The 18826-nt window shown below is 31.0% G+C and overlaps 1 protein-coding gene across 1 annotated transcript; it reads left to right on the top strand.

Annotated features, from left to right (window-relative positions):
- Positions 1-17505: 17505 nt before the first annotated feature.
- Positions 17506-18202, top strand: LOC121128344 (uncharacterized). The gene is made up of 2 exons (XM_040723929.2): positions 17506-17743; positions 17808-18202. The coding sequence occupies exons 1-2, from the start codon at positions 17576-17578 to the stop codon at positions 18060-18062; spliced, it is 423 nt and encodes a 140-aa protein (XP_040579863.1). The 5' UTR covers positions 17506-17575; the 3' UTR covers positions 18063-18202.
- The last annotated feature ends 624 nt before the right edge of the window (positions 18203-18826 follow it).

Genomic DNA, 18826 nt, shown 5'->3' with positions numbered 1-18826 from the left:
ATAAATTAAATCTATATTTAATGTTTCTTCACTCAAATAAATCAATAGTAATTATAATCGGACATTTTATGTACAGACTCTGATTCCAACTAAAGAAATGATATTCAACTCTGATTGATTTTGGGGGAAAAAGTAAACCAATCAACTTCTTTTCATGTTAGCTGATGTTAAAATTCAAGATATTAGATGATCCTATGTTTCATAGTACTAGTTTTGAGATAAATGGTTTTAAGTTTTTGAAAATGCCCACAAATTGTATATGATGGCGATTGTTAGAAGTTCAGCTTTGCAATGTTTACAATAGAAATATATAAGGACACATTCTTCAATAAATTACTTATTGATTTTGACTAATCAATACATAGTACATTTTAGCTCTACAAATACATCAAGATCATAAAAACACAAGCATTTAAGGGCATTTTAAAATGCAAACTGTCTTAAATTCTGGATATATTCATACATATATACCTCTTAATGGGGAGAAAATCAAGATGGGTGTCTTTCAGGACCGAACTTTATAAGTTTTTAGAATTGAACTGTACTGGACTGAGACTGAACTGCACGGGCCCGAGACTGAACCGGACGGAACTACAGTCTTTAGTTTCTAAATAAGGACTGACATAACTTTATACACAAGTACTAAAAATATTCACAAAGTTATCTCCTCTCAATGTCTTACTCTCCTGCCACATTTAAAAAAAATTTATAAGCCATCCTTAACGTTCATTAAACCATATATTTTTGGCTTTACTCAAGGATATATTTTACAAATACGCTTTCTATACATTAAAAGTATACCAGGATACATTCCAAAGGAGAAATATATTAAGTAAGGCTTAATTCGATTATTACAGATTTTTTAGATTATATTTTTTTTAATTTGTAGGGTGTTACAAAAATGGTTTTTTATATATATTTTCAAGATGAAACAAAACGTAGAGAACGAAGTTAAATGATTTAATCTATTACTTCAACAGTAATAACTATTATTGATGCCAAACCCCTCTACTTACATCCAAAAGGGTAGTCAGTGTCTGTCATCTTAACACTGAGGGTCTCCAAGACTGCCGGTGCTTCAGACTGTCAGTACTAGAACTGATGAAATAAAGACGAGTGACGCCGTCAAGGACCGTAGAGAGACTAAACTGGAAGGGACTTCGGCCTTCAGTCTTAAGTAAGGAGGGAGACAATAATAGTTCATCAAGGAGTCTTATTATTACTTATTTGAGAAGAGAAAATGAGCGCATTCAACTTGTAATAATTAAATCCCTTTTCTAAATTTTAACAGTTTGCTCCTACGAGATAACTACCCGTAAACGTGTTTTTCAAATTATTCAACTCCAGAAGCCGTCTTCAAAAAATATCGTTTCATGTTAAACGAGGCATAATAAAGTTACGTTTCCGTGTAAAAATGCCTAATTAATGGCCAGTAGGCCTAATTTATTCTTTTACCACCCTTTTTTATTTATTTACTCGTGTCAATTCTTAACTACTTTTGACGTGCTTCAGTTCAACTCCACTCTATCGACTCAATTCGTTACAACACTAATACGTATTATAAGTTTCCTATTACCTAGAAAAAGTTTTCATAAATTGGAAATGATACTAATTTATGAACCTAAAATATGAACATAATATTATGTACCTTGAAGAAAAAATATTAAAAGACCGAACATCAATACAAGTTATAGGTACACGCAGATGTTTATTTGTTTCTTAGAAAAAGTATCCCTATATTTGATACTTGTACGATAATAAATTACCTTAAAAAACATTTATAGATACACACTATTGGAATCATTTCAGGTAATTACCAGGCTTGGAGGTGGAGCAGTAAAGGAACGTCGTTTATGCTTTCCGTTAATTTTTGAGCCCCTGAAATAAATGTTTCAAATTTGTTTATTTGATCCCTTTTTATTGTTCTTCGCAACCAATGCTACGAAAATGAGAATTTGTCTTCTAGGAAGGGTGAGCTAATTATATCGATATTAATAAAGCAAAGTTTGTATAGATGAATATATGAAAACAAGGTACTGGGTGCACCATATATAATACTCGATAATATACAGTCATATGCATATGTATTGGCATCCCACATTTTTACTAAGATACTCCATTATTATAACAAAAAACCAAAAAAAACCCGGAAGGATAACACTATAATACTGAGAAATGGTTATTGATAATTAATGATCTAAACTTTGTCTATTTTGATAAACAGAAAAATTTATATACTTCATTTTAGAGGAATATTTTATCCTTTTAATTAATAGTCAATTGTGGTAGGTTTCTTTCTGATAGCTTGTACTGATATTTTATTATAATTATAAATATAGTATTGAATCGATATTGTTTCATAAATGCAAATATTTTTTCATAACTCCAAGTCCGTAAGTTTTTCCATCGAGTCCTCCGATTATTTTTTTTATTGGTCTTTCCTTTCCATAATGGTTTTTATTTGTTGTTTAATGTTAAGGCTTTTCATGACTGGGCTAGTACAAATTAGTTCCTATAAATCAAAAGTAATAACAGCCGTCCCTTCTAAATTAGTAGATCAAGCAATGTTAATATTTTACAACTTATTAAAACTTTAATTGAGTTTTTTAGTGTAAAATGTTCTTCGAAGTTTAGTTTATACCTTGTAAAAACATTGATATGATTGTGCTAAAATTTGTCAAAAATATAAGAGCTCGAGTCTTAGCCTTTAAATCCAAGTCAATTATTCGATCCTTACTTCCTTGGTCCTTAAATTCCATTTTATATTGACTCGGAGCTCGTGCCGCTGAAGCGAGTTTTTAAATCTATCCGTGAAAGCCTGATGAAGGAACCTCTAGAAGCCTTAGTTAAAGGAAGGTTTCAACGTGATGTATGCCTTGAAAATGTTATCGAAGGCTCGAGCAAACTCTTCGGAAAACCCTTCACAAGTCATAAAGATAAATTTTTCCGCTACAAATTTGGACTTTTTCGTTATCCACTAATAAATCTATTCAAAAGATAAAAAGTTGCTTCTTTTTTGGCTTGGGAGAGGAAACCTATTTTCATATATTTTACCTAAGTTCAAAAGTAATTCGCGTGGTAAACGTGACTGTGGGGGTCTCCGAGGCTTTGTTGTGCACAATTATCTCCAAGACCTGTTGGGTGATGGTCTTCTTATATTCCTCCAAATATTTCAATAACATCGAAATCCTCAATACAAAAGTCCTACATGTCCTCTACTCCGGACGTACAAATAAGTACAATTCCTACAAGCCAGAGTAAGTTGGTCGGGAAAGAACTTAATCTTCAATTTTTTTACTGTTATACTCAATGATCAGCCAGCTGCATAGTCCTTGCTCTTGCTTGGAGATTGAGGTTTAGTTAGTTTTTATTTATTTTCTACAACTAATTGAGTTCTCAGTTATATAATTTTTTTTAAGTAAAGATGTTCAGTCGTGTATTTTTAAGCAATTGTTAATATTGTTCAAAACTATGTCATTATAGAAGTGTTGACATAAATAAATATTGATTAAAAATAAACAATTGGTTCGATTTGGAACTCATGGTAAGCTTCTAGTTTTACAAATACAGAAACGACTTCAAGTTGAGCCTCAAGCCCAAGTTTCCACCTCTGCTAATTTAGAAAAGGAGAGATACTCATTACCAAAAAAATCTTTTTTTAAAACAATTTTTTTTAACAGTACGGACATAATTTCTGCTACGTATTGGTGAAAAAAAATGGGATTAATTCAATTTGAGTCGAAATATGTAGAATATTGCTTAAATAGACAATAACTCAAGAAATAATGATTAAAAAATAAGGTAAAGAGCTTATTATTTAAAATGGTTGAAGCACAAAGTTGCCTCATTAACACAAAAAATACATACAATACAATTTGTTGTCTGCTGTCAATGATTCAGCTTTTTATCACTTTATCAGTGTACTGAACGTTGATAGGTTGAATTGGATATAGCCCTTAACAAGCTGTAAACAGTTACACTAATAATTATATTTCTATTGTTGGAAAGAATTGGTTAAATAAATCTCTCTTGGATATCTAGCCTCTCCGATTTCATTTGACTTCAATCCGATTAAAATGAAGCTTAGCTAATTTTGTATCAGTCCTTATTTAATCGGTCCCGTCTGGTCTTAGTACCGGTCCTATTAGTGATTGGGACCGTTCACTAAGACTCTCAATCCTTCGGAGTATCAGTACTAGCTAGAACTGATCATAAAAGAAGAAATTAAGTTCAGTAACGTCATCAAGGACTGGCATAACTAGTGATGAAAATCGTTTTTATGATAGCCTTGTTAAAAAACCAAAAATCAACATAGTATCTCTGATAAATTGAAAAATGTTTTGGAGGAAAAGAGCTACAATCTACTTTCACAAGGGAGGGAGGGGGGGATGGAAAAAAACAAGGATATTAAATAATAATGACAACTGCTAAGGAGAAAAAAATTCCTTCTTTACACTCACTGATGAAAATCCTGTGTAAAATGGGCGTGCTAAACAAAAGAAACTAAAAATTTAAATTGTATTTTTGACAATTTGAAGAATGTTTTGGAGGATAGAAAGAATAATGCTCATGACGTTTCATTAGCTCAGCTACAATCAGCTGTGACAAGAGATCCCTAATTATACTCTGAGTCTAACAAGGACTACCAACTAAAACTCTCTAACATATCCTCAGGGTAACACTCCGTCTTGTATGAGCATACACGAATGTCCAATTAGGTTATGAATGTAATTGAACCTATTCAGGAAACGTTGTTCAGGAAACAGGAATGAAATAATAATGACAACTAGTCAGGAAAAGGAAATTCCTTCTTTATATTACCAATTAAAAATTAATGGGCCAGCTAAACAACACACCAGATTTACATAATTTGTTATACTACCAATTAGAAATTAACGGGCCAGCTAAAAAACACACCGTATTTAGAACATTGTTCTTTCATTCAGACGTATTCTCAAAAACGGGACATTCTAACCTACAATTAATGAACAATCCCCCCCCCCCTTTTCATTTGATATCCCATTTCCCATCTATCTTTCAAAAAGTATACTATACACATAGGTACTAAAAAAATGAAATTAAAAATCATATTTGCATAAAAATGAAATACGAGTACTTATGAGCATGTGCATTGCACATAAAAATGATATATAGGCATGTATTTACCTACATATATGGGTACAAGACCTAATTCATCAATATGCGGGCATATTGTAATTACATGCTGCGTTTTCTTGAGAAAAGACATAAATATATAATAATGTGTTGTGCCTAAAAAAATTGGTGCATACACTTGATAAACGACAAATTAATTATTTAAACCTGCAATACTTTCCCTTTCAACACTAACGTATATAATAGGTGTAGCTTATAATGTTAAATGGGTCTCAAATTGTTCATTCTAGTCTATAGATATGGCTAATTTCAAACATTTCTTCAATTAAAGGTCATAAAAAGGTCACAAATCTTCCAAAGTTGTACTTTTTTGTTTATTTAAGTAAACAAAATGTGTACTTACAAATTTTGGTGTTAATCAGTTAGAACGTCAGGGTGTGATACACTAAAGAACAGACAGATAAGCGGAAATATACAATTCCTGTCAATACACTTATCCTTCTTTCAGAAATGTAGATATGAAATTATCAAAATAAATTGTTGATAGAAATTTTACTTATCTAAATTTGTTATTTCTATTAAAGATCTCCTATCTAACAAATAGAGGATAGTAAAACAAAAACCCATTTTTTTGTCAAAAAGTGTAACATTTCAAAACTTTAGGGCCATTCAGCTACCTCTAAATATTTTTCAAAAATGTTCCAACTTAGCCAAGGATATTTATAGACTAAAAGAAACATTTTTGATACGCTAAAGACTTCACATTTTGAACATTTCAAAGATTGGCTCCACCCTTATATACAAGAGGGGGGAAGTCTTGAAACCATTTTTAATCGTGTGTTTAATAAATAAGCTTCAGTGTAGGTTTTCAGCATGCATTTTATATATATCTAATATCTATATAAATAAAGTAAGTTTGTATGTTTGTCTGTATGAAGATTAATCACGAGTTTATATAGTGCCCAGTGATGTATGTTGTAACATATTTTGATCTCAGAAATATCAATCCCGTCGTATTTTGAACTAGGCGTGAGCATAGAGCATCGAACGTGCATACAGGGCAGGGCGTACTTAAATATAGTGATCTCTGATGTATATTAGGGGGATGCAGTAGCCCAACATTATCAGAATCAGTAGAACTTAATTTTGCTACTGCAGCTAGGTAAGTAGGATACAATTTCAAAATTTTAGCAAATTTGGTTTACGTTTACCGCTAGCAAAATTGCAATTTCTAAACGTGTATGAATCAAAACTTCTTTAATATGAGTTTTATAAGAAAATGTTGAAATATAACATATATTTCTATAATCAAATCAAGATTATCTTAGTTATAATTTTTTTTTGTAACTTCACTTTTCTTGATTGTACTGCAACACTCGTAATAAAGTTATTCAAGAAAAATTTATAAGAAAAAAAGGAAGAATGCTTTTCCTTTTTTTTTCTGTACGGAAGTTTAATAGTTGCCTTTAAAAGGATTGTGGTAAAAAGGTTGCGAACAAAAACGTTGGGGTAATATTGTTGCGTAGTAATATCGTTGTGTACATTATCATTGTGAGACAAAAACGTTCTAAGTAATATCATCGTGAAGCAATATGATTGTGAGTAACTTCATGTAAGACAATAATATCGTGAACAATTTTGTTGCATACCTGTGGGCTTTAGCATGTTAAAAGGGTTCCTTGGAACTTAGAAACACGGCGGCCCAGTTCTTCACCTATACAACCTGTGGACCCGGTTGTATAGGTGAAAGTTGTATTAAAAGGGTACCTTGATGCTCAAGGAAGCGGCGGTGGATAAATTCAACTTGCCTCGGATCCCAGTACTTCATCTATACAGCCTGTGGGCCAGGGTATATTGTAGCATGTTAGAAGGGTTCCATTGCGCTTAATAACGTGGTGGCAATAGAGTTTGAACCGCCTTGGGGCCCAGCACTTCACCTGTACAGCCTGTGGGCCGGTGTTTATTTTGGGATATTAAAAGAGTACCTTGACGTTCAAGGAAACGGTGGCAGATAAATTCAACTTCCGTCGGGGCCCAGCAGTTCACCTACACAACTTGTGAGCCAGGATGTATTATAGATTAGATGGGTTTTATCATGGCATGATTCTTCCTCATTCAATAGTTTTATCTTCTGGATATAATAATATATAATAAAAACAAACGATATTACTGTCTCGCAATGAAATTACTCACAATAATATTACCCACAACGTTTTTTTCTCACAATGATAATGTACACAACAATATTACTACACAACGATATTACCCCAAAGTTTTTGTCTACAACCTTTTTACCAGAATTATTTTACCGGACACCAAGTTTAATAACGTTTATGTTATTTAATAAATTGTCCAGGCGCGATCACTTATTGCTCTCTACAATTAAGTAAATAAAAGTAACAAAAAAAGTTTATAAAACACCATGATCTTTTTTTTGCTCATAGAAATATGTTATTGTAAAACATGTTTTTAAAATAACACACTATTTTTTTTATTTTGCTTCGAATGGGGTTTAGAAATTGCAATTGTGCTAGAGGTAAACTTCACCAAATTTGCTAAAATTTTGTATTTGTGTTCTACTTACCTAGTTGTAGTACCAAAATTAGTTTCCCCTGATTCTGACAAGGATTTCTAATTTTTGGGACAACTGCATCATCCCAATGTATATCATATACATATTTTTATACATGAAATAACATCATAGTCGTATTTATGGGATATTGCAGGCTGTGCACTGTTTCTGAGTGTTTTTATTATTGATCTCTTATGAATATTATAATTAAATATATTTTTTTGGAAGAGCGCGAGGAAAAGGCTGGAGTAAGAATTATGGTACACCTGAATTAAGACCTTTGTTATTATCATCTGCCTATTTGATTATTTTGGAGCGAGAAAAATAATTTTTACAGCCCTTAAGAGGAGAACCTTTTATATTTAAAGTTTAAAAATTTTATACTTCTATTTCAATTAACATATATTTAAGAGTATTTTATTATGCATTTTTAAATCAATTTACAACAAAAGTAGGCAAGAATTCTTCTTTTATAGGGAGATGTTCACACACCACAACGTATTAAATAATGAACAAACAAAAAAAAAACATTTGCATTAACCGGTGTTCCTTTTTTAATCGCTATACTTAGTTTTTTCTTTATAAATATCCCTTCCTTAAATATATGTACACTACACTTAAATATTTTCAGGATATGTATTAAATATAAACGCTTATACATGAAAATCTCGCAGATGTTTTGTATGTAGCATGCAAGGAACAATGTTTTATTTTTTTGTTTCTTAGTGGGTGCTTCAAAAGTACTCATCAGTCATCCCATCCAATTATTATTATTTTTTTCATTATTGCTCTTTCATTCTTGAAAGCAGAACACATATTAGGAATGGATATAAGTATTGATGTGAGTGTGTACATAAAAAGCAGAATCTAACAATGAAGGTTTGTTTTTTGAGAGAAATAATCTTCTATATTATAAATAAAATTCTCTTATAGCCGACGCCTTTACTTTAGGAAATGCCGGGTACCTCTGTTAGTAGAACATAAACAGAAGAAGGCTGTTTAAAATATAACATACCGCTATGTAAAAATAAAAGAAACCGAAAACAAACGTGGTAATCCTGACAATTTGAACGCAACACCAAAATTCCAAAACTATTGTTAAAAACTCTGATGCTGCGAAACCGTCATGGTTCTCATAAACAATTTGGCTCAAACCTTCAAATCATTGTTCCAAGGCATGTAAACGGAATATATTTCGATAATTTTTGTATCAATATGTTAATGTACTTTTATATATTATTTTAAATAGTCCTAGTTTTAAATTTTAATGTTTTATTTTTTTGTGAAAGTTTGAAAATTTAAAAATATAGCTACATTATTATTTCTGAAAGAGGTATCCAATGGAGACGAAATCGATTAAATGTTACAGATCCTCTGAACATCTATGTTTTATTGTGTTGGTTGAGTCAAGTCCATCTTCTTAAACTTTTTTTAGAATATTTAGGAGAAGAGCTGCTTTGCTATCATGATGTTTCTTCATTAAATTAGCCACAAGCAACTGTGAGAGAAATATAAATCCACAAAATTACCAGGTGTGTCTGCAGGCAGGGGGAGGTAGCATTGCCTAATCAAAGAAATTTTTGCTTTATACTATCATTATTTTTTGTTCAGGATAAAAAAAAATCAGAAAAAAAAATTGAACTTTTGAAACTTTTTCGAAAAAATTCCTAAACCAAATGAATGTAGGACAAAAACAAACAAAACATAGATTGCCTGAAGGGGCAGTTTGGGGGCCTTTTTTTATGTTAAATTTCTTTTTTTTGTAAACAGTCAGTTTCGTGATGTCGTCTAGGAAACGTAGAGTGCTTGACTTTATCGACGAGAGAGTTCCTGTTTATGAGGAATAAACATACTATGCATGGATCAAACACGTAACGCTCACAATGACAAGTGCTTGTCCAATGGCCAAACGAGCTGAAAAATTATGTTTTCAGTAATTAATTGGAGCTTTTAATTTAACTCACTTAACTTATCAAAAAAGAGATTGAAAATTGTCACAAGGACTTTTTTCCATCCGGTCAAAAATGGTCCAGAAATGGACTCCAATCAAAAAATTCAATTATTTATCTTTTATGCAGGGCTTGCATTAAATTATAATAAAATACTTTTTACAAGTTTAATATTGTCCTGCAAAAGATCCGTATCTTATTCAAGGTGCTTGCACTTGATCTCAACAAATTGGTGGAGATGCCTCAACACCAATTTTTACTTAGTATGCATAAAAATGCCTTGGAAAATGTATTTCCTGTAACTTACATTAGGGGATATTTATTTCATATTTCTAAAAATATCTACCTGTTTAAAATTGAATTATTAAAAAAAAGGTAGGGAAATACGAAATTTCCTCTTCCCCAACCTAGTATTATACACTTTCATAATTATTTTAGCTCTATTGTTTATCTGTAACAGTAAACTAGAAATCCCCAGTAAATAAGGATAAGTGGAACTTTAAAAAAAGAGGAAGGAAACCATTTTTTTAATTTGGTCGAAAATCCTTTGTCTTCTTCTCTCTTCCTCTTTTTTCTTCTCCGAATCTTATAATCTCCTTTCAAAAAAAGTGTGCAAGGATAAATACCAACATGGAACGAATATAATTCTTCGAATTTTACGGGGTCTTTATTTTTTGTTTCGTATGAAGTAGTTGTTTGTAAGTTAAAAGTTGGTTTTTAGAAAAATACTCCGTTAAGGCCGCCATGGCCTTAAAATCCCAAAAAGTTATTATTCGAAGCCTATATGAACAATTTTAGGAAGATCCATTCATTGGTTTGGCCGTAATTTCCGTACGCGCACACACATACATTTAAAATATAGATTACTTGAATAATGGAAGTATTTTAATTTATTATCTCATCGGGAATTTCCCGATATTCCGAGATTTGGAAAAAAAAATCCCAGAAAATTGAATAACCTAGCAAACATTCTTAAAAATGACATCGTCTTCCCTCTTTTTAAAAAAAGTGTGTAAAGAAGTATACCAACATGCTGCGAATATAATTGCGATTATTTTCTTTTCTTCATCTTTCGTTATATTTGAAGTAGTCGTTTGTTTGTGACAAAACGTTCGTCCTTAAAAACCATGGCCTTGAAACAAACATAGATGGAATTTTCCGATATTCTGAGACAAAGGAATTGATTCCCTGTGAAAACAGAATCACCTTCCAAACATTGCTATTAGGAATTACCTTTTTAATCAACAAAACATAATTCATGAATAACGAAAATAAGACTCCAAACACTCAACAAATTATCTCTTAAAAGCTTTTTTATTATTTATGAACAATTTTAGAAGCTAAAAAAAATCCATTAGGGTGTCATAAAGGTTTTTAAACGACATTTAAAAATGTGATTAATATATTATTTTGATAGAAAATTAAATCATTTGAATGATAACACTTAATAAAAGATACAATCTAAAGAATTTCCTGCAAAATATATTTTACACCCATTATAAATCCCTACGAATATTTGAAATACCTAAAAAAAATTTCCCCCCAAAGGATGTACCAAAGTTCAAGGGAATAAACATTCCTGAATTTATTGATTATATTATTATAAAAAGAGGATTTAAAAAAAAATTAAAGTGAACTCAAATAAAAAAGATTATAAAATCAGGTTATGAAAAGTTGGACTTTTTTAGCCCTCTCTGGTGCTACCCCAGTATATTTTATCCAGGATACCGGGGATAGTTGCAACAGTTTGTTTTTCTTTACCTTCAAATAAGGTAAATTCATAAAACTGTAATAAAAATATAATGCAGATGATTTTGGGGAAGAAAAATAATTATTTTTGTCCTTTTATTTTCTTGTTTTTAATTCGGAAAAGTAGTTTTTTATTTTATTTTATTCATATTTGTAATGGTGTAGTTATTTTTTCTTTGTTTTGGCTGTCACTTACGCAGTGGTCCATTAAAATCTGATCACTTCGAATTTTAAACTTCAACGAGATATAATTTTTGAATTACTAATCAAATTTCAACAGCAAAATTAATACTATAAGTAGATGCGTGTCTTGCAACGGAGGAGATGGGTTTCTTCCATTGCTGGTACCAAAAGTGGCCTTTCTATCATCACAACGATCTTCCCACCCACTTTTTTGATAGCTCTCTGGATAGTCGGGTTTTAAACCACGAGATCTGGGCTTGCATGGGCCCTCATGGACTTGAAGGGATTCGTCCAGGCTGTTTTCTTTAACTCCTCCGAGTACAATTTGGCCTTTTTGACAAAGACCTTCTTCCTTTCCAACGCTTTGGACATGCTGACGGCATAGACAGTGGTCCTGAACCACCAGTACGCGAATGAAAATTCATCAATCATGTTCAAGTATCATTTCTTGACTTGTTCGCAAGCTAGAGGTCTAAGATTTGATTTGTTTTGTAACTCATTTTTTTTCCTTTAATATATTATAATATGAATTAATTTCTATCACTCAACGTTCTTTAATTATTGCATAAGTGAGTGTTCAGATTTCAATGGACCACCTGGTATATCATTTAAGTTATTGTCTTTTTAATTATTCCATTATATAATAGAATTAATTATAATAATATAATATGTTCGTATTATATTGTATTCAAATGAAAAATATAATATTTTTGCAAGATATGTACAAAAATCTTAATAAATATTACAATTATATTATATGGGTCAATAAACATTCGATATTTTTGTGAAAAATTCCAATGGCCGACAGTTAAGGTCCTGTAACAAAGACCAGTCCTAAGGTCAGATAGGACTGGTTCCTTCTGGACCTATATGTCCTTTCAATATACGGAGTAGGATTTGTGTTTATTTTCTTCCTATCACAGTTGATTTCAGCTGATTTAATAAAATGTCATGACAGCTGATGATATGTTATAAGTAGTGAGGAAAACCATGTGTATTCCTTGGTTTGTACTTCTTTTTTTTCTTTTTTTTTTTTTGAATTGGTAATTTGAAGAAGTAACTTTCTTTTCATCAGCCTTCTTCATTATTATTTAGCTCCTGAGTAGTGAACTTCCTTTTCAACGAGATTCAATTATATTCAAAATGTGATTCGTTTGAGCTCATAAAAGACAGAAAGTTCCCTTGAGGATTTGTTGTAGAGTTATAATTGTAAGTCCTTGTTGGATTCAGAGTAGAATTGAGGACCGAAATCGGAGTTATTCTTGCTTATGTCCTTGTTTATTCCCATTCCCTCTTTTTCTTGGTCACAGCTGATGATAGCTGATCAAATGAAGCGTCATAACAGCTAAGCTGCTCTCCTTCAAAACATTTTTTCAAACTACTTGGTGTTACTATGTTGATTTTCACTTTCTTTCTTTTAACATCCCGAAATACATGGGATTTTTATCACAAAGTATAATGCTAAGCAATTAAAACAAAATAAAAATATAAACTTAAATCAATAAAGCACATAAAGATAGTAGGTATATAGGTTGAAGTAGACCATCATTTACAATTGATAAAAAAGAAAATGATTTTAGGTGCTTATTTCACGATAATACGCTTTACAATTGTCAAGGCACTTAATTTATCATTTACTGTCAATGAATAATGAGTCAGTTGTTTGTACTTACAATTTTGTCACGTCGTAAGCATTTAGTGTGATCGGTAATTTATTTATTGAATACCCCTGTGAAAGTCCTAAATCTTTACAAGAGTTATATTCTTATATGATGACAAGAAAATTAATAATTCTGTAAATGACTCCCGACTCACTAACTTTTAAAATATATAAAACGAAATTCACATTTTAAAATATAAAACTACGGAAGTTATGAGATCACATATAATTTATCATCTAAAGAGATTTGATAAACTATTTATGCATAAAAATAAATATGAATATGTTTTGCGGTTTTGCTCATAAGAGTATATATAAAACAGAACCACATTACATTTCATGGAATGGGATCGTCTTTTACTTCTTTTTCTGATGGCAAAGGAGACTCACAAGTAATTATTGGAATTAGAAGCGAGGTTTGACGTGTATAAAAGTACAGACATAACACAACTTTAAAAACAGGTTCCGTTTCATGGATAATATAAGCTGTTAGTTTTGTTATGTACATCAATGATACTTAAGGACTCAAATCAGTAAAAGCTTTTTCTAACAATATCAGGAGACGAAATAGAGTATGTAGATTTTCGTAGGAGTTTCAATGAAAGAGCTGCAGATGGAGGTGATAAGTCTCTTTGTTCCTCATTGTACATGTAAATCATTCCATTGTTTTTATGTTTAGTAAACATATCTTCAGTTCTTATAGAAGTATCCTATGATTATATTCAAGTTATAGAGGAGCTACGGATGGATTTTTACAAGCAATGGATGAGGAAGTAACAGATTTGGTTGTTAAAGAATATCTGCAGAAGGAATGATACTTACAATAAATGAGATGAGATCCACTGAGTAAGGAACAATACTCTTTTCTAAAGAGATGAAAGACTGAACATTAGAGTGGAACTTATTATTTAAATTTTAAAAATTTTGACCTCCGAGGGTTGCAATTATTTTCTTTTATGCAGATTAAAAAAATATTTAAAGGTAGATTTGAAATTTAAGGATTATTTTTTTTCAAAAATGAGTATTTTGACCCAATTATCCTCTAAGGACTTTGAATTTCAAAAAACCTTATGATACAAGAAATTTCACAAAATAAATTTGTTATCGAAAATATATTATAGTATTTTCGCTAACTTTTTCTGCTAATTGATCAAGAAGAGACAACCATAAATTGCATTTTTTGATCTATGTACATTTGTCTGTTCGTGAAAGAAATGATATCCATATTTATAATTTATGTGTCCCAAATTATTAATAATTGCTTATTTATTACTGGAAATAGAATAAACAGGTTATGTTATTATAAATTTGACCTTCTTCTGACCTTTTACTGACATTTTTTTTTTTTTTTGTTGAATACTAATACTGATCCAAAAAGTCTAAATAGGCAAATTTTAATCAATAAGTAAAGTAATTAGATCTTATTGAGCTTTTTAAGCTCAGATATTATTTATGAGCACTGCTATTTAATTCAAATTTTTAATGTCGGAAAATACGTGATAAAATTCAAGGACACAACAAATTCAAATACGAGTAGTACTGCTGCTAGAACCTGTGTTATTCTTCAGAAAAAAAAAAAAAAACTAGGAAAAAACCTTATACCTCTTGTATGCAGACAACATATTAATGGATTAATCATAAACACAGCATTAGAGTCATATTTTGGACCTACTTCTTCTCCTGATTTTCAAATGTTCAAAAGATTTCAAGAAAAAGGACCATTCATTAATACAGCTAAGTATGATACTGGGATTGAGGATTGTGAATGTGATAGTTTCGTAGGAAATGTGCAACAAAAGTCTCTTCATTGTACAAAAAATTGTATGGAAGAAAATCTTCCTCGACCACGCCCGATAGCTATCAAAAGTTTTATACTCCCAAAAAAATTTGGATATTTCGATCTCAATTCAAATTAACAGACATATAGGATCAAGGATTGTGCAATATTTGTGTGTTTATAATACTAGTGTATCTTCAAACCTGGATCTCTGCTCTTCAATCCTTAAGTGCACCTAATATTGACCAGAACTGAATGAAATCCCTCCTTAAATTTTCTTCCATTAATTCAGACATATCGAACTCAATATCCAAAAAATTATTTAATCACTTATGGTACTTGTACGGGATCATGTTGGATTAGAATGGAAATGGTAAAACATTTTTCTCTAATTATTCTTGTAAGCTCATCCCTAATTGGATTGTACAAGTTAATTTAATTGTACCAATTCAGACATTTAATGGTAATATCTATCTAAATAAAAGTATCAAGTCTTTCTTTAGTTGCAAAAGCCATCAGATGGACTTAAATCAAGATTTTTTTAAATAGAAATTTGTCTATTTTATGTTGTAAAATATCAACTTTGAGCTTCTAAAATGAGACTACTTCAATTATTATGAAATTTATAACGTCTGTGAAAACGTTCTAACGATAAACATGGATATTTTAATATAAGTAAAGTACTCTTGTACTGAAAATACGGTGCGTGGACTAACCGTGGACCGTCAAAACGTCGACAGACAGAACGTCAACCGACAAAATCCCTTATAAAACCCGAATGTTGGGCTGTTTTCGGGTACCTCCGTATTCCAAAATGAGATGAAACCCACTGCCCCTATTTAAACAATCACTAAGAGTCCCTAACAACACCTCCTTTACACCCCAAAGGTTGGGACTGTTTTGTGTTGCCGGCAGACCACAAAATGGGATGAAATCCCCCGCCACCATTTAAGCAACTAATAAGATCCCTCAAACTCCTATTTACCTCCCAAATGTTGGTGCTGTTTTTGGGTAAGGACTAGCCCAAAATGGGATAAAACCCAACGCCACTATTGAAGGAATCACTAACCTCAACCTTTCATATACACTCCAAATGTTGGAAATGTTTTAGGGTGCCACTGGGATCCAAAATGGGATGAAACAACTACATTACCCCCTCCCCCCCTTAAAAAAAATGTATATCCCGAAATTTATGAGGCTCTTTCGGGTTCCATTTCGTTTTGAAAACCCGTGGTACCCGAAAGCAGCACAAACTTCCTGGAATATAATTTGATGTGTTGAGAGTGGCCTTTGAAAGTAACTTATCTGACGGTGATTGGGTTTTTATCCCTTTTTGGGACCCAACGATGCATGAAAACATCCCAACGCTCGGAGTAAAATGGGGAGGGAGGGCTGAGGGGAAATTACTATTGTTTATGTAGGGGGCAAATGTCTCGTGTGGAAATGTCTATCGAGTAAATGTTGCAAGACCTGAGAAAAAAATATCCTAAATTCTATTGAGCCAACCAAAAATATTACCCTGGGAGGGGGGGCTACGGTTAGGTGAATGTCAATAAAAAATTATCTAATGTCTTCAATAAATATGAAAATCTGGATACTTTAGAATATATACGTTGCATTGGTCGGAATTTATAATTATACATATCTATTTTATATATATTTGAAAATAATAGAATTAAATAAGAATATTTAATTGTATTAACGTTATAACAATAGATTTTCGTGAAATAAATTGGGGTGTTGAGAGGAGACCTTAAAAATAAGTTTATTAACAGCGGTGGGTTTCATCTCATTTTGAATCCCTGTGGTACCAGAAATATCCCCAAATATCGATGTATAAATGGGGTCTGTGAGGGTTAATCACTTTTGGTTTATGTAGGGGTAGTGGGGTAAATATCTCGGGCTGGAAATATTTTAGAAACGGTTTTGTTATTTTGAAAATCATATTTTTTGGGATCAATTGGGACGAAATTTTTTGATTAATTATTAGAGAAAAATATCTTATTTTGTTCATTGTTATAGTTAGTTTCTATCCATAATACGAAAAAGAGTTTGTATAAATATGTAATAATATATTTTAGTATAAGATACAGAATAAAACTAGGATATAGATACATATATTTTAAGTTTCAAGTCCTTCTATTTGTTGGTTCTATTTTGAATAGTTCACCATTTTCCTTAATATTAATAGAAATAAGTTTTTATTGTTCTAAAACTTTATTGTTTAGGCCAACAAAATGCTGACATCACATGAACACGCTTTACAGAGAAAAATAAAAGTGGAAGTAAATTTCATGGTTCTACATTGCCCCAAAATTCCACATATGACAAAAGTCGATATATGAGTCTACTGTTCGTCAACTTAAATATAATAAGATAATTTGAATCAAGATTCAATAAACGATAGATAATATATAATTAAAATGAAATCCCACGAAATAATATTCAATTTAAAATTATATTGGAATTCGCCATTTTGAATATTCATAAACTATTACATTTGATTTTAGTAGTGTTCAAAATTCGTATATGTAAAGACCTCATTTAGTAAAAATTAAATAAATTCAAAGATGTCTCGTGGAATGGATTGTAATTTAGATATGAAGCTCAATCAATCATACTCAGCCTGTCCGGATGAGTTTGGAAATGCTTCATTCCTGAGTAGTCCCACTCGGATGGAGCTTTTAATGACTCGAGTTCAAACTTTGGTTCAGCAATCCAACGAGCTGAGTAAAAATGTAATGCTTCAATTATTAGATTTAATTAAGTTTCATTAATTAATTATTAATTCTTTAAAATCAGGAAATGGAAATGCTTAAAGCATTGAGAGCAACTCTTTTATACTCTGTTGAGGAAATGATTAGTGCTATTGAGGCGGAAATCACAAAGAATCAAGACTTGAGATGTAATACAATTAAACATGCTCAACAAATTATTCAGGATAGATTTCGTTCCATTAAGCCAGATGAGGATGAACTCCAAGGGTTTTCATCGGAATTGCAACTTTTTATCCAGGATATTGATACGTTCCAAGACTGCGTTCCTGGACGCAGATAACTTTTACTTCGATTTTAGATATATTATAACAGTTAATTGCAATAATTTTATATGATATACGTATGTTTTTGTATTTATTATATGTATTTGTAGACATCCTTGTTTTATGCAGCAATAAATCAAGTTCTGTACATAAATAATTATGTCTCTTTGATTCGTACCTACTTATACTTTTTAGCTTATCCTCTCATTGAAAAGTTATTCTGGAAGCATAAAGATAATTAATTTGTTTTCATTTAAAAGGTTAGAGATTATTAGATTGTTCTTATTAAAAAGTAGCATAAAATAAAAATAGCGGGTTGTCAATAATATTTCTGTATTAAAATATAGATAATTTAACACCAAAATGACTATGTGAATTAACCACATATACCAAAATTAAATATTTTTCAGCAATATAAATATAAATCAATATAAATAGCAATATAAATATAAATCAATATAAATAGCAATATAAATATAAATAGCAATATAAATATAAATCAATATAAATAGCAATATAAATCAGCAACTTCTGCGAACTTACAAAACCTCTAGATTTCAAATTCGGAGACACCTGTAAAACATGTTTAAACTTTAAAGGTATTCAATGTTAAGTATTTGTCTCTTCTTTCCTTCCTTCTCCCCCCTCTTATTATTTATCGTATGTTCTTCTAATTATTGTGATTATTTAAGATGTTTGTAAAGTACATTTTGATCTTTAATCAGTATTAATAGTCTGTATGTATTATGATTGTCAGAGTAGTATGTAATATGTTTATAAT

This window comes from Lepeophtheirus salmonis, chromosome 1 (assembly GCF_016086655.4).
Source record: "Lepeophtheirus salmonis chromosome 1, UVic_Lsal_1.4, whole genome shotgun sequence".
Taxonomy (NCBI): domain Eukaryota; kingdom Metazoa; phylum Arthropoda; class Copepoda; order Siphonostomatoida; family Caligidae; genus Lepeophtheirus; species Lepeophtheirus salmonis.
Note: the sequence above shows the minus strand (reverse complement) of the source record. Positions and strands in the feature narration are given on the sequence as shown.